Genomic DNA, 15,959 nt, shown 5'->3' on the forward strand with positions numbered 1-15,959 from the left:
AAATTAGTTTGGGGGGGGGGTAATTACCCCCCCAACAGATTTGGGGGGAGTATTTACCCCCCCCAACAGACTTTAGGGGGGGTAATTACCCCCCCCAATCAAATTTTACCCCCGGGGTAAAAATTTTGGGGGGGGTAAAAAAAAATTTCGGCACGCTTCGCGCGCCATTTTACCCCCCCCAAACACGAATTACCCCCCCCCCTAAAATTTTTTACCCCCCCCCAAAAAAAAGCTTGGACGCCCCTGTCGCTTCTATTGAATTTTTGCATCCTTGTATTACAATTATTATAAACTTATAAAACACACTTTTATCTTAAAGAATCGAAACTAGATTTTAAACGGATGATTAGATTGACAGATGGACAAAGTCAAATATACAGCAGCCTTATCAGAAAAAGAGTGTTATTCTTCAACATATAAGATGAAATAGATAAGTTATCAAGATAAAGATTTTTCTATGTAGTTATCGCTTGTACACTTCCAAGTTCCAAAGCATTATGAAATAACTAAAATTTCCTCTAAAATATTTTTAGCGAAGCTACTGTATCATTAAAAATGTCCGCTCTTTCTCCTTCTTCTATCAGTTACTTTTGAAGATATATGTCTTACAAGGTTCGGCGGTAATTCTAATGATGTAATTACTTTATTAGTTTTATTGCGCAATTCATGGCCATTTATTTTCCTTGTAAAAAATATTATTATTAAAAATTTAGATTATTTAGTAGTTTTTTTCAAACAAAATATGATTGTGTTTTTAGTAGCGAAGCTACTCTATAATTCACAATGTCCGTCCGTCTGTCTGTCAGAGACAAAGTGGAGGAAACGTGATTTTCTCGGCTCCTATTCAAGATAGATAGCTGAAATTTTTATGCATAGTTTCTTACTGTTTCTTTATACAGAATACAAAAGAGACGGCCCTTCTTTTTGGATATTTTTAATTGATAATCAAATTCTTGCTTCTAAGTTTTTTTTAAATCGCACTTTTGCTCAGTAAGAAGATGCTTTTTCTTCTCTACTTTTTGTTATTAGGTTAAACCCAAGCTGTACCACTCTGGTCAGAAATATTCATTATTGATTCAATACATATTTATAGATATTTATTTATGAGAGATGCATCAAATCATAAAAAATACAATATTTGATAAAATAATAACATATAATAAAATAATAAATAAATTGTACAATTATATAAAATAGAGATATTCATATTGGCAGCTGCTTAATAGGTTTATAAACAAATCAATATATCAAGTTGTTCGTTGTCCGTTGCTTCGTAAATCTTCATTCTTGGTCATCTGTTGATCCTGTAAAAAATATTTAAAATAGCCAAAAACATACACATTATAAATATACAAATTAAAATAATTAAGTTTATCTACAAAATAGGTAAACTTGTAGAAAGACATACCTAATTTTAATCATTTTCAAATTATTGATTGATTATCGTTTGATAGCGATGGTGTTGAGCTAATTATGGACATAATTGTCCTTTTTTTTAAATGACTAATTGCTTAGCCCCAGTCTCTAAGATAAGGCGATGGAGGTCAAGAAAATAGTCTAAAAACATCCTAAAACATTGATAAAGTTTCCTTAAAAACCAATTCATCCCCCAAAATAGTTAACCTTCCCTTGACCTATAAGAAGCTTCATTGTAAAGGAGAACAATATCGGTTTTGCGGTTAGTGAGATCCTTTGCTACAGAAAAAAAGCTTACTACTTTAATAAAAGGACTATCGGCTTCGGCTTCTAAGGGCAAAGCCCCTAGAGGCTAGGAGCTAGGGCATCTTAGTCAAATTGAGAATATTTATCACTAGACCATGTTTACATACTTTATTTGTGAAATTTTTATGTAGATTTAAAAAATTGAGGGAATTTCTTTAGGGGGGTTGGGGGACGGGGGTGTACCACCTTCCAAGAAAATAGCTTAAAACCACCACAGGAACAGCAGGTATATTCCCTAAAGAGTACAATCTAATCAGTTCAGCGGTTACCGAGATCTTAAGCTTCAGACGGACGGACGGACGGACAGACATCATTCTACTTTGTATTATGGATTGGATTACATTTCATTTTCTTTGCGGAATATTCTCAGGTCTCATTTCTACTTCAACTCCTTCAAATCCTGCACATTAATATTTATATATTTATAATTATGATGACAGTTGTTCGAGAATAAGAAAATAAAAAATAATTATAAACAAGGGTGTCATCTATGATTTTAATTTTCTCTTTTAAAGTCAAAAACATGGTGTGAGAGTAAATATTATACTATTTGTCTCCAAAGTTCTATAAACTCACATTTTTGGGCACACAATTTTTTTGAATTTTTATCAAATCTTTATTGGGAATTAAACTCTTTTAAAACTACCAAATCTACAGAATGTGTTATTTCGTTTGTCGTAATTGGGGGTGCAAATCTATTTGTAATCTTTTATATATCCCAGTATAATACACTTATAGGTAAGGTTTGGTGAATATCTTATTAAAGTAAACAAAAATATTAAGTTTAGATATACCTGAATAAAAATACTAAGACCTATTTATTATAAGGTTAGGTAAAGATACGCCAGGAAATTTAGATGTGTTTAATAGTTATTTATTGCAACGTTTTATACACAGCTTGTCACGGATAGTATAATTAAATTTTTTAGATTTATAATTTTTATTTATTAATACGATGAATTACATATTTTTTTAGTGTGGCTTAGGACCGGTTCTAATCCAGCGGATATTAATCGGTTTGGAAACCAAACTAGAAATTAGTTTACCTTGATTATTTGCACCAGTAGTTCCATGTTTTCCATCCAGGTATCCAACTTAAAATCAAAACTTTTTACACCAAATTCTTGCTTTTTAATCAGATGAATAATTTAGTTAAAAAATTGGAAGAATCCGTAACAGGCAAAAAATCTTTGAAGTGGACCAAACTTTTTTCAAATATAAAATATGAATGATATGGAAAAAATAGTTTTATTATAAAAGAACTTAAGCATCTAGTAGTTCTAGAGATCTTACCTTCATTACCTTTCAAGCAGATAATGTAGATTAAAAAAAAAAAATATTCCAAAAAAACCTTCACCAAAATACATTATTATAGAATACATTAAAATATACAATATTATAATATTCCTTCACCAATGGATTATCAATATTTATTTCATCCAATTCCCAATGTCAATATAGAAGAAAATTATAGCTGTACTTTATAGACCACAAACATACAGACATCACCTATTTCTTAAGTAGCTGTGCTCCTCAAAAATAACTAGATGATATAATTTTTATTTGGACTAGAAATATGAATATGAACATGGCATTCGTCGCAGGGACAGAAAAAATGTTCTAAAAAACAAATTATTGAAAAGAACCAAAACTTGGAGTCGTAAAATTTGAGTTAAAAGTATTTTTTTATAACTTTTTAGTTTCTTAAAAATTCTTAGCCTAAATGGTGAAATATAATTTTTTTACTTTATTCTTGTATTTGTTCTTCAGAAAAAAATTTCTTCCCATATCAGTCTCTCCAATCAAATCATGACAATTCAAAATATTCTCATATAAAGTGTGAATCTATAAGCTTTTTCATCACAAAGTAATCAAAAAGATTTAAAATTTAAAGTTTTAAAAATTGGTTAAGTTGTTTATTGCTAACATGCCAAAAAATAATTTTCTGCATTTGTATCATGCAAAAATAACAATTAGACCTTTTATGCTTAAACCAAAAGTAATAGATTTTCCCAATACAATGCAATGTTAGAAATTACTTATATAAATACAATAAATAGCATATCAGCTAGAATGGTTTTTGTTTATTGGGCGATAATATTTTTTTACTTTTTTTATAAAGTGAATAGGGGGGGAAGGGGGAGGGGCAGGTTTAAACTAAAAAAATACGCTCCAAATTTTCATTTAAAACATTTTAAGCCATCAAAGGAAGTTTAAGATATCGTCCATTGCCCATCCTGCTAATCCCTGTTATTTTAATTTTCCAGATGGTATTATACAAAATAGTTTCATAGAGCTTACGTAAAAGCAAAGGCTAAACATGAAGTTACATAAAATGAACACTGTTTTGCTACGTATATTTTCCTGCAATTTTTGAGTCGGTCAAAATACTGGAAGTTACAGAAATGTGATATCATCACCCATAATCAAAATACCATTAAATATTTAGTTTAACAGCATGCATTATGATTTTTATCATCCTGATATTTCATGCAGTTCAGGTTAGAGCCCATGTTATTGTGATTCCTACAAATGTTGCCATTTTCCTCGATTATTCCAAATTTGCCGCCTTTTTTAGTTTCCCCGTGAATGTCGTCCTCCTCCCCATTCAGGTCTTCAGCCATGCAAATGTTCACAGCCGGGGCAGCCACAGCTGTGTAACCGTCATGCGCGCTCCAACCTTCTTTTTTGGAATTCATTCCAAAGCAGAGACTGAGTAGATGGACTAGTACCCAACACGCATGTGCTATTCCTAAGAAAACAGCAAAACTTAGTTTTTTCAATAAAATTAAAATTTGCCTAGATATGTAGTACTTACTATATACATTACTAGGCAAACAGTTCAGTAGATAATGTGATTCCAAATAAAAAAATGTAATTTAATACAAAAACATATAAAAATCATGGAACCACATATCTAAAGCCATCAAAAATAGTCTCTGTTTGGTTGTGCGCATGCGTGGCGTGTGACCACCATTTTGGATCTGCACACCTTGGCCTGCAGGCACACAGGACTAAGGGCCGAGGCTGGCTGGAAGATCCAAAGTTGATCTCTTCCCTTCAGCAGTTGTCATAGATTAACCTAATAGAGATTTTAGATCATCTACAAAATTAAACAATAGTATATGTACCACCACTGTACTTTCATAAACATATCAAAAATAATGCATTTTACTTTGAATAGCTTTATTAAAAATAATGAAAAAATACTCCCTGGTTTCATTACCTTAAAAAAACATAAAAACTAAACAGAAACTAATGAGATATCCAGTATTATAAAGTGGTGGTATAAACCTTGCAGTCCAATTTAAAATGACAATATTTGAAAGGGACAAAAGGATACTTGAAGCCCTACCCTACCCAAAACAAGTTCCTAAACTGCCCCAAGCTAGATTTACCAATTGCAAACATTGGTGACAACAATGATTTGCTAATATTTGACCTTGGCAAGGCTCTGGCGCTCTGAAAATACAGGGTTAGCAAAAGTATCCAAGAATGTGCCAATTTTTGTTTTTTATAAGTTTGATGATAGCTTGCTTTTTAAGGAATAAATCATTGGTATATAATTTCATTCAGTTTAAATTTTTATTAATCTATTAAGAGAAATCAAAATTTTATAGTATTTAAAGTTCTAAAAAAGCTTCAGTTAATTCATTAAGTTTTAAAATTGCTTAAAATATTGGCACATCCAAAAATACCAAAAGTTTATAACAAATAAAAAATCCAACCTGTAAACTCCAACGTAATGCAAGCATAGTAAACAGGCCTGGAAAAAAATGCATATTTGGTTAATAAGTTTACTTTTAAAACCATTTTAAAGTAATTTCAATTTTTTTTGTTTTTTTTTACGTTTTAATCAGCCATAAGAAAGTTACTAAAAGTAAGAAACTTGTTATTATATTGTATGAAATAGTAATGGATAAAATTAAGGCACTATACATATTCTTGGCATACAAGAAATATACATAATAGGATAAAATAATGCCTACCTCATAATGGCAATATCCAAGAACTGAACTGGAAAGATGGAGGAAACAATTTGGGGTGTCAATTGTGCAACAATCACAACCACAATACTAGCTGAAATTATTCTAAATTTTGTTATCAATAATTTACATCAAAATCAGTAATGAATAAATATGCTGTAAATAATTGAAAAATAATGCAGTGGCGTTAGAACGAGGGATGCATGATGCACACCCAAAAATTTTGTAATGCAGACAACAAGAGGAGTGTTTTTTCTCTTGGCTGATTTGTAACTGGAAGGTGTAGACACTTGTCAAGGGGATGTAAAGTAGTAGATAGAGTGGTTAACAAATTATATAATAGTTTTAACAAGATTTGTGATTAAGGCTGATTACAGTTATATAACTACTGTTAGACAATCAAAAAGGTCTTGTTTTATTTGTGTTCTATAATCATAAGATTCCCCAACTAAAATTGTACCTAAAAGTCCAGTCTCCAAGAACACTTGGCTAACCCAAGCTGGCACAGGGAACAAAAATTCTTGACCTAAAATTACAAAATTTAAATTACACAAAAGATTAATCAATAAAAGGATGGTAATTTGTATGTATATGATTGATTAACAAGTACATATCCATGCATAACAGTCAAAAGAATAACATAAAAAATTATCAAAAACAAATAACAAACAAATGAATCTGTTTATAGTGTTCATAAAAAATGACATGAAACAATACAAATGATCAATGATTGGCCAATACAAAACTAAATAACCAGTTGCAGGCCAGTATACATTTTAATTGACCTATGTCAGGCCAGTGTGACGTCATGACGTCTTTTTTCATAGGCATTATAAAAAGCTTAAACAAAAAGTAATGTTAAAAAATGAAGAAAAAAAGAATTTAAATGTTTACCAGGTACTGTTATAGAAGTAAGCTTGGCAGCAAAGAAAACCAGAAACACAACAATAACCTGAAAATATTATTTTTACCACAGTCCCAAAGAAGATAAAGTATAGAATAGAATCCAGGTAGAAGATTCTGCCTGGCTAGCCTGAATTAAAATTGGAACATTTGAAAGACCAAAACGGCTATAAGGCTGTTAGTAAATCACATGATTTAAGTAATTATTCTAAAAAAATATTCAAAATAAATTCCTTTTGCAATAATTTACTAAAAGCCATATAGCTGTGTATCCAGCTTTCTTTACCCTTTTCCAATGGATCAAAATTGAATTTTATGTGCAAAGCCTTAAAAATTTTAATTAAGTAAGCAACTTGCTTTTCAAAAATGTACCAAAATTATTGGTCTCTGCTGCATTTATATGATAGGTTTTGCTCCTATTCTGTTTTCAAACAGCTGATTATACATACTAGCAACTACATCCATACATGAACTTGAGGTAGGGGAGGGGGGGGGGGGAGGGGTTGTACCCATTTGGCTGACCCTTAAAAATTATAAATGTGGTCAATCATACTTATCAAAACAAGGTGTACACTAGCAAGTAACTTTTCATTTTTGTCTAAAACGACCAAGCATCAAATGCTGGAACCAATTCTATATGAGGTGTGTTTCATTAGTGGCCTTCTCAGTATGAAAACAATGTTTTTAAGGGTTAAAGAGTACCTGCTATCGACTGAAAATGAAACATAACATAAAAATAAATGTTAAATAGTATCTATTACAAATTAAGCTTTTTTAATTTTATCCAACTAGTCATTGTGATTTGTACTTTAGCATTATTGTCTTTTCTGCGCAAGTCAAAGATTCCTTCAAATTTCCCAGAAATATTTAGTGTTTTCATTTCTATTCATCCTTATTCTATGCACAGTCCTCATCTTGATAAGTTTATTTATAAAACAGTTAGGGAGTTGAATCAATTTTTATAGAAGCAGCAATATAATCTATGATTATGGTTTGGACCCTCTAAAACTGTAATCTACCTTTCCACTTTCCCCTCTCTTGGTGAAGATATCTTCAACGCCGATACGATTTTTGAAATGTAAGATTCTACTTTCCCTTCTCTTGGTGAAGATATCTTCAACGCCGATACGATTTTTGAAATGTAAGATTCCACTTTCCCCTCTCTTGGTGAAGATATCTTCAACGCCGATACGATTTTTGAAATTTAAGATTCCACTTTTGCCTCTCTTGGTGAAGATATCTTCAACAAGAGAGACAAAAGTGGAATCTTATATTTCAAAAATCGTATCGGCGTTGAAGATATCTTCACCAAGAGAGGGGAAAATGGAAGGGTAGATTACAGTTTTACAGGGTCCAAACCATAATCATAGATTATATTTCTGCTTCTATAAAAATGGATTCAACTCCCTAACTGTAAAAGGCATAATTATTTCGCTAAAGTATTGAAGGTAAAATCACTTAATTTGTATCAGAGGAAATCAAATGTTGTGTATGATTTTGAGCCTTAAGTGTAAAAGTAAACAAATTTTATGAAAATTGAATTTTTACTTGGAAATGTAACTACACTGTGAAAATATAATTATTCCGTCCATAATCGACAAAGTTTTTTCTTCACAAAATGAACATACATTCCATACATATATAAGGACCTAGATTGTAAGTGTAGACAATACCCAACAGAAATAACTCAAAATTTGTCAAGTGGACTAAAATTAATTGGAAGTTGAATTAATTCCCCTTGGAAGTCCTTACAATGGCTACCCTTAACTTTATACCTGTCTTCCCACCAGAAACTTCTCAATGTTGTCTCCTTTCATGGCAATTTGTCCCAGCTTATACGCACTCTTGTTTGTGTCTCTGAAATAGTATATCTATTACTAAAATATTCTTTTATATGCCCAGTGAGGAAGGGAACATTGGACCCCAAATTATATTTGTACTCAATGTTTTTTAAATATATTTGTCATTGGGGTTAACCTTGCAGTGTTCAAACTCTTCCATCAATAATTTTTATCTACATAAGGGGTAATTATTAATACCATCAATGGGAATATGAATAAATCTATCATCCATTGGCTTATCCCTTTTTATCCCTGAGCATATCTCAAAGTTACCGGGGACGGTGTCAGAATTAAATTTGTACATACTGTACAGCTTATACTCTACCACCTAACACCCCACAGGTAAGAGAGAAGGTCGAGACAAATCTCCTCTTAAATATCTTTGGTTGTTCAACAGAAGCAGAAATCTGTATTAGACTGCGTCATACTTCAGACATTAATAGTGATACCTATTGCTTCCTTGGTCAAATTTAAGAACAGGCGCAAGTACTTAATTCAGTAAGTACTTCAAGATTAAGTTTGTGAAATAAATGTGTATGTAGATTAACATAAAATGATAGTTCATTAGGTGTATGTATATGTAGATTGACATATTAAAACAATTTTCACTTCAAACCGGGCGTTAAAGAAGGAGGAATAATTAAAAAGTAATCTATGAATGCTTTTTCAATGCACAATAGCTAAAAATCGCCAATGAATTGAACAAAACAAAGAGGTCATTGCACTCTTGCAAAAATTGCGACGTTTTAAATTTTGACAAAAGTAGTTAAGTCCATAAATAGTGCAGCAATAACAAGTAAAAATGTGTTAATACTTTATCATTAAGAATAAGATGTCTGTCTGTTTGTTTTAGTGTAAGGCCAGTAGGTATCATTACTATAAAAAGAATACCAACAATTCATATTTAGAGCAGATGTACTGTCAATTAATCAATCATTTGGCAGAATATCAGCCAGGCAGACAGTTTTATAATGTAGCTGCGCTGCTGCTGAAATATGTACAGTGTGTGTGTACATAGACTATGTGGCAGGTTCTTGTCCACATCAGATAAAATATATATAAAATTGTTCAGGTCTTTTTTACAAGACTTTCTCCTCCTTGCCTGTTTGAATCTTTTAAGCACGATTCAAATTATCAATAGACGGCAATAAAATAAAATAAACAAATCAGTTTAAGCATGTAAGGACGTCCATGCTCTTTATTTCTCTCTGGTTTATGAAAGCAAAGGATCTCTATACCAGCTAGACTAATATAGTTCTCCTTTATTGTGAAGCTTCTTTTAGGTCCAGGAAAGGTTTGTAACAATTTTAGGGAGAAATTTTACTCCTTGAAAAAGATCCCCCCCCCTAATTATTTTTACTTTTCTCTTATAAAGATAATGGAAAGTCAAGTGTCTTACTCAAGTGTACTTAGAGAAATCTGTAGAAGAAACGCAGAAACCTGCAGAAGGGGGGTGTTTCTACACCCTCCTGTAGACCACCCTAAAACAGCCAAGTCAAGTTTTAAAGTCACAATCACCTTTAATTTAAAGGGGATGTGAATCAAAGGGCGCTTGATTAACTTTTGAGTATGTTGATTATTTATGGGGGAGGATATCTATCAATCCCCCCAACAAAAAAATAATTCCCCTCTTGTATTGTGCATTACACCCATGTATAGCTCAACCAAAAAAGCGTAAGGAGGTTAACAATTTTCAAATAAAACCCAAGAGCACAAAGAGCTGTTATGACTACTGTATGTAAATTCAAGGTTTTTATGTATACAACGGGTTAAATAATTTTAAAATGCAGAGACATAGACACATATTTATAAATTTTAATAAATTTAATACAATTTTTTTTCTTCATATTATGGTAAAATATGTCCATCAATATGGGAAAACTAAAAAATAAAGCTTGGGTGAATTGGATATCATTGTATTGTATACTAATGCAAATTTTAAAGTTGCTAAAAAGCAGCCAAGAAACGGTTTCACTGCCAATATTATGAAATATTCAAACATTCACTACAATGTGGGGAATCTACACCACAAAATTCAGACCTCTATCTATGATAGCCGATATGAAAATCCCATTTTCGTTGATTGACAAATACAGAGCGGCTATTTAGTGAATTTAAGTTAGGTTATGTTATATTGGGCACTAGGTAACCACAAGTCGAAGGCACTGCAGGGTTAAGGCTACTCGCTGAGGTAAGAAATAGAAGAAAAAAAAACTACATAACCCCTGGGAAGGGGGGGGGGGGTTATCAGTGCTCAACTGATCACTTTTGGTAATATATTTTCCTGTTCTTAAATACATAGGTATTTATATATTATATATTTGACTGTACACTTTTTCTTACATATACATTATACATATAATATGAAGCTTCATAAAGTGTCTCTAAAAATCAACCATGTGATGTCATAAAATGAGGAATGAGAGGAGAAGTGGGAAAGAAAACCCCCAAAATAGAGATGAATAATCTCTATTTTTATGACGTCACAGGGCTGATTTTTTTGAGACACTTTGTAAAGCTTCATAAAACATATAATTATGTTATTACATGGAATAGACAATGGGCGGTAAAATAATGTAAAATTCTCCCAAATTATGATAAACAATATTGCCCATTATGTAAATTAAAAATAATCAGTGGGAAAGTTTGGACACTGCTGGATTGTACAATCTACTCAAGAGTTTAATATGAGTCTCCAAAGTTTTTAATTCAACGAATGAATGTGTTAGTGACCATTAACCATATAATAATTTACAAATCAAAGTTTAAATTATGATAATTAAGCGTAGCTCTTCGATGTTACACCTTTGCCTGAAAGTCCTTACTGTGCATGGTTATGAGTTACGCCTGTTTCAGACCAATACATTTCCCCTATCATGTCGCGTATCTGACAGAGCAATTTATGCGCCTCTAATAACCGACCTAACCAGTAAAACTCTCTAACTTGGACCTGAAATTTACCAGACAACGAAATATATTTAAAAGTGCTTTTATTTCCACGTGGAGTAACAAGTTTTTAGATTGTAAATTGTCTACTAGATTCTAATCATTTTTTTTGCTTATTTAAACCTTTTATATTACCTTAATTAAATGCCTTTGCTATTATCTGTTTAAATTTTTATCAGAGCATTTTTGGCATTTATGAAAATCATTAGAGATTACCTAGAGTTGTCAATAATAGTTTCTCACCTATAGGTGTCTGGTTTCTGTCTTTTTAATTCTACTAGAGCTAACTGTAGACCCTCTACCAAGCCAAGGAGGAATAGAACCAGAATAAACAGGATCAAAGCTGCCCAACCTAAAAGATTGAATAAATTTAGAGGATTTTGTATATATAAATGTTTAGTATTATATTCATATTCAACTCATAAGTATGATCATCTGTAAAGAGTATATTTAAATAAATTGGGCTACTAAATGGAGCCAAAAACATAGCGGGACAAAGTGTTTCAAAAATTAGCCACGTCATCCATGACGGCATAAAAATGTGGGAGATGAGAGGAGAAAGAAAACCCCTAAAAAAGAGATAGATAATCCCTCATTTTTGTGACGTCTCATGGATGATTTTTGAGAAACTTTGTCCCGCTTCCCAAAAATATGTAAGAAGATAGAGGAAGAAAGGGAATGAGAAAGAGATATAGGAAGTGAGGAAGGACAGAAAAAGACATTCAGAAATCATAAAAACAGGACGCACCTGGAACTTCATTCCAGAAGCCTGTCTTTTGTGTCAGGATGGCATAACCTTTAATTCAATACCAGTAATATATTGTATATGTTGTTATCTAAGATCCCTCAAGCCGTATTATTAATTGTGATTCTCCTTTCAGAGATGCCTAAATTTGGTTATTAACTCTTGTGCACTTTTGGAGGTGGATAGTTACCCCCATCCCCTCTCCTCTATAGAGGAATATAAATGGACTGTAAATGATTTTCCAAGAAACTTCATAAACTCGTTCTGCTATTAACTAGCTTAGAATGGGATGGAATATACAAAGTAACTCTCAAATTTTTCTTAAATCATTATCCTATTTATAAAGTAGTAAGGTTTTTTTTGTTTAAAGCTTAAAATCTCGATAATTACTGCACCGATTGGGTTCTATTTTTAATATGAGCCTCAGATAGGCACTGGGATGGTTTTAGGCCCTTTTTTGTTTTGAGATTTAAGCATTGGTATAGTTTTAGGCCATTTTTCTAACCCCTTTCTGCCCCTTCTAATACAGAGTCCCTAAATGCTAGGAGCACAGCAGCTAGTAATCTATAAGAAGCAATTATGTTACATTAATAAGGGGACGGGTGATTAATTTATCATCCATTTTCTTATCCCTGTATCCAAGCTGGGGGGAAATCTAAAAATAGATTGAATGATCTGGTATTGATTCCTGTGACGACACAGCTGAATGTGAGGAGGCTGGCACTCAAAATATATCTATAGTCAAAATAAACAAATTGTCTGATAATTCAATTTTAGTACCTTTTGTCCATAGTATTCCTCCAAGAAATTAATAGAGAATTAAAATATTTAAGGAATAGCACAAAATGCTATAATGCATTACTTGGCTTGACTTAAACAAAACCTTTTAAACCAGGGGCTTTATAAACCTATAATAAAATTCCATAAATCATTATTGTACATTGTTTTACAGGCATAATTCTTTCAAGGATTTCAATGGTTTATTGTTGGTATCGCAGCTACTTTATGATAAGTATATGGCTGTCAGTCTTTGTAAGTATGTTTTCAATATTGTAGAGTCACTTAGTGGCATAAAAAAAATCAAGCTTTTGTAAAATACCTTTTTTTGTTTAAAAATATCTTTAAATCATATAATTTGCTTGTTCTTTCACTCCATTCCTTAAATCCAACCTTCACCTTCTATATCAAAAAAAAAATATGTATATTTCTAGCCTTTTTCTACAGGGTACTTTTCCTGCAGGGCTCTTCTAAAATATACCTAACCTAAAATAAGCACCATAATCATAGATTTTAAAAAAAAAGGTTCGCTTATTTACTAAGTATATTTGCGATAACTTTTATTTAATGAAATCTTCCAATTTTTAACATGTATAAAACGGCCTGCTTAATTGCTTCAAGTTCCATGTCAGATCTATATAGGAAATAAATGTCTATAAACGAGCTCAAGTTTTCCAAGGAATATTTGTTGAAAACTCATAGTGCTCCAATAATCCATAATAAACTCTCATTGCCCAGAACGATAAGACCCATTATTTTACTTTAATAAAAATTAATTCCTTTTTTTAATTTCATGTTGCTATTTACCTTATATCAATGTATTTAATTTCTAATCATAAAAAAGAAAATTTAGATTTATAATATAATAAATTTAAGAAAACTCTGTTTTAAAAGAATTCGATTGTGGCGACACTTTGTGTGTTCAAATATTAAACTAAAATTGTAATCATCATCATTAACCCTTTGGTGATGGTAATGTAAAGAAAAAAATATAATTTAAAAAATCTTTTTAAAATCATTTAGATAATTAAATATTTACTTTTTTTTAGATAGTAATGCCGGGTGAGGAAAATAGGTTTATTGAGAAATAGATATGCATATAGAAAACTAGCCAATAGGGAGATAATTATATCGAGCCAACTCTAGTGGTCTATATGAACTATAAAGTGTGTTACCTTTTACTATGTTTCTTTATTATTTGGCCACAACTTGGTCAAAAATGCTCACAAATCAGTTCCTTTTTCGACCGAAGATACTCAAATGGTTCCCTTACAAGCCCAATCAATCAGTTTAAAGATATCTTTATATTTCAAGGAAAATTGATGAAAATACTAAAAAAAGGCAAATTTGGGTGTTACCTTTTATATGCACAGATACCATAAAATCAACAGAAAAAATACTTATTTTTACTTTTCTCTTATTTTTAAAGTTTGATTCTGTTAAATTGGCTATTATTCGGTACTAAAACATATTATTGGGTATATTTACCATATAAGAACTTACTTTTTTTGCTAAAAATGCCTAAATATATGTTTCTCTCTTGTTGGTAGTGTTTAACAGTTTACTGTTCTTTCTGTTATCAAAATTTAGTCTATTGTTATTGCAACGCTACTTGAGAATACAATTGTCCTTGTCTAATTTTAAGGAACATTAAAGTATTGCCGGGGGGCATAGAACCCCTTCAATGGTCCAAGGACTTTTATATAATTGTCCGCAAATATTTTAATACGCATATTATTTTATTAATTAAATAATTTTGTTTGTTTCCTTGCAATATCAAACCAGCTGGATTCTTTCAATTGGACCATTTTTTCAGCTTAGCTTGTTTTTTCTTTCTTTAACTAATATAAAGTCTTTCAACAGTTTGATTTTATGACTTTTTTGCTGTTAGTAACAGTGTTGTATGAAAAGTCTTTTTAGAATAGTTGTTCTCCCGGAAATGGTCAATTCTTGACTGTCCAACTATCCTGTCTAGCCCGTAGATTTGCAAAAAAAAGTGCGCCAACACAAGCACACGCGTAAAGCAATTTACGTTCACGAACGCGCGCGCTATCTCGCTGGTTTAGTGGTGAGCAACTTTTTTTTACGCAAAACCATGCAACCACGCCCTGACCTAATCAATAAAAATGCGCGTAACCGTTTTTTTTCTTCTTATAAATGTACAGATTTTTGTTGTTAATTGGCTGGCCCAAGATTAGAGCGAGACTACACTTCATAAAATAAAACTCATGGGCCTATTCAATTGTTGGGATTTTTTTTTATTAAAGGATTAGAATAAGAAAGCACAATGTGTTAAAATGTTCCTTTTAAATTTTAGATTCAAAGTTTTAAGAAATCTTAAGAAAAGTCTTATAAATATGACAATTTCATAGCAATCTTTTATTTTTTTAAAATATAAATAAAAGCTTGTCAGTTTGATGATAAACAAATTTATGCAATGGTGTACATATATGTACAGAGGAAAAAAAAAAGGCATTATCTTTATAATTTGAAAGAAAATCGACCCACTTCTACTGCTAATTTATAACGAGAAGTTAGGACAATTCTGGAGCTCATATAATTTTTAGGTAAAAGTCCCCTCCCTCCCTGAAAAGTAGAAGGTATAGTATTGAAGAATAATGCATTCCCTGACATGTGATTTCAGCCAGCTTATACCAATAACGAAATTAATTCGGGGAAAAATCACGAAACTTATACGTGTTTTTCAGCTGTCGTTGGGGGGCAACACATCGTAAAATTGACGACCTCTCCATTTGCCCCCCAAATATTATTTTAGATTTATTTAACTTGTTGGTTATACCTTATACCTGGTTTTCAGCTGTCATTCTTAATTCTACATCGGTGAACAACATACAACTTTATTTCTTTTGTCTGAAGTTTTGGCTGGCATCCTGTACCGGAGGATCTCGCTAACCGCTGAACCGATATCGTTCTCTTTACAATGTACCTTCCATTGGTTCTGGGGAGATTTACAACTACTTTTGCGTAAATCTGTCTGTAATACGATGCGATAAATAACTATTAATCCTTCTTTCCATA

General features: G+C 31.7%; 1 protein-coding gene across 6 annotated transcripts; it reads right to left on the reverse strand.

Moving 5' to 3' along the window:
* Window positions 1-1,122: 1,122 nt before the first annotated feature.
* LOC145320002 (uncharacterized) lies at window positions 1,123-15,124 on the reverse strand. 6 transcript variants are annotated; one of them, XR_013880101.1, is made up of 14 exons: window positions 14,688-15,124; window positions 12,831-12,878; window positions 12,147-12,193; window positions 11,642-11,750; window positions 8,387-8,468; window positions 6,603-6,660; window positions 6,169-6,234; window positions 5,712-5,802; window positions 5,451-5,488; window positions 4,764-4,804; window positions 4,715-4,729; window positions 2,769-2,816; window positions 2,064-2,122; window positions 1,123-1,304 (listed from the first exon to the last, which is right to left on the reverse strand). XR_013880101.1 is itself a non-coding variant. In XM_080162425.1 (13 exons), the coding sequence occupies exons 1-12, from the start codon at window positions 14,726-14,728 to the stop codon at window positions 2,067-2,069; spliced, it is 756 nt and encodes a 251-aa protein (XP_080018551.1). In that variant the 5' UTR covers window positions 14,729-15,124; the 3' UTR covers window positions 1,123-1,302. The 6 variants fall into 6 exon arrangements, 3 of the variants coding, with proteins under 3 accessions (XP_080018551.1, XP_080018553.1, XP_080018554.1); XR_013880100.1 differs by having other exon boundaries at window positions 4,715-4,804; XM_080162425.1 differs by lacking the exons at window positions 4,715-4,729; window positions 4,764-4,804 and adding an exon at window positions 4,403-4,474 and having other exon boundaries at window positions 1,123-1,302; window positions 2,067-2,122.
* Between the last annotated feature and the right edge of the window lie 835 nt (window positions 15,125-15,959).

This window comes from Acartia tonsa, chromosome 5 (assembly GCF_053477335.1).
Source record: "Acartia tonsa isolate MP-2025a chromosome 5, ASM5347733v1, whole genome shotgun sequence".
NCBI classification, from domain to species: domain Eukaryota; kingdom Metazoa; phylum Arthropoda; class Copepoda; order Calanoida; family Acartiidae; genus Acartia; species Acartia tonsa.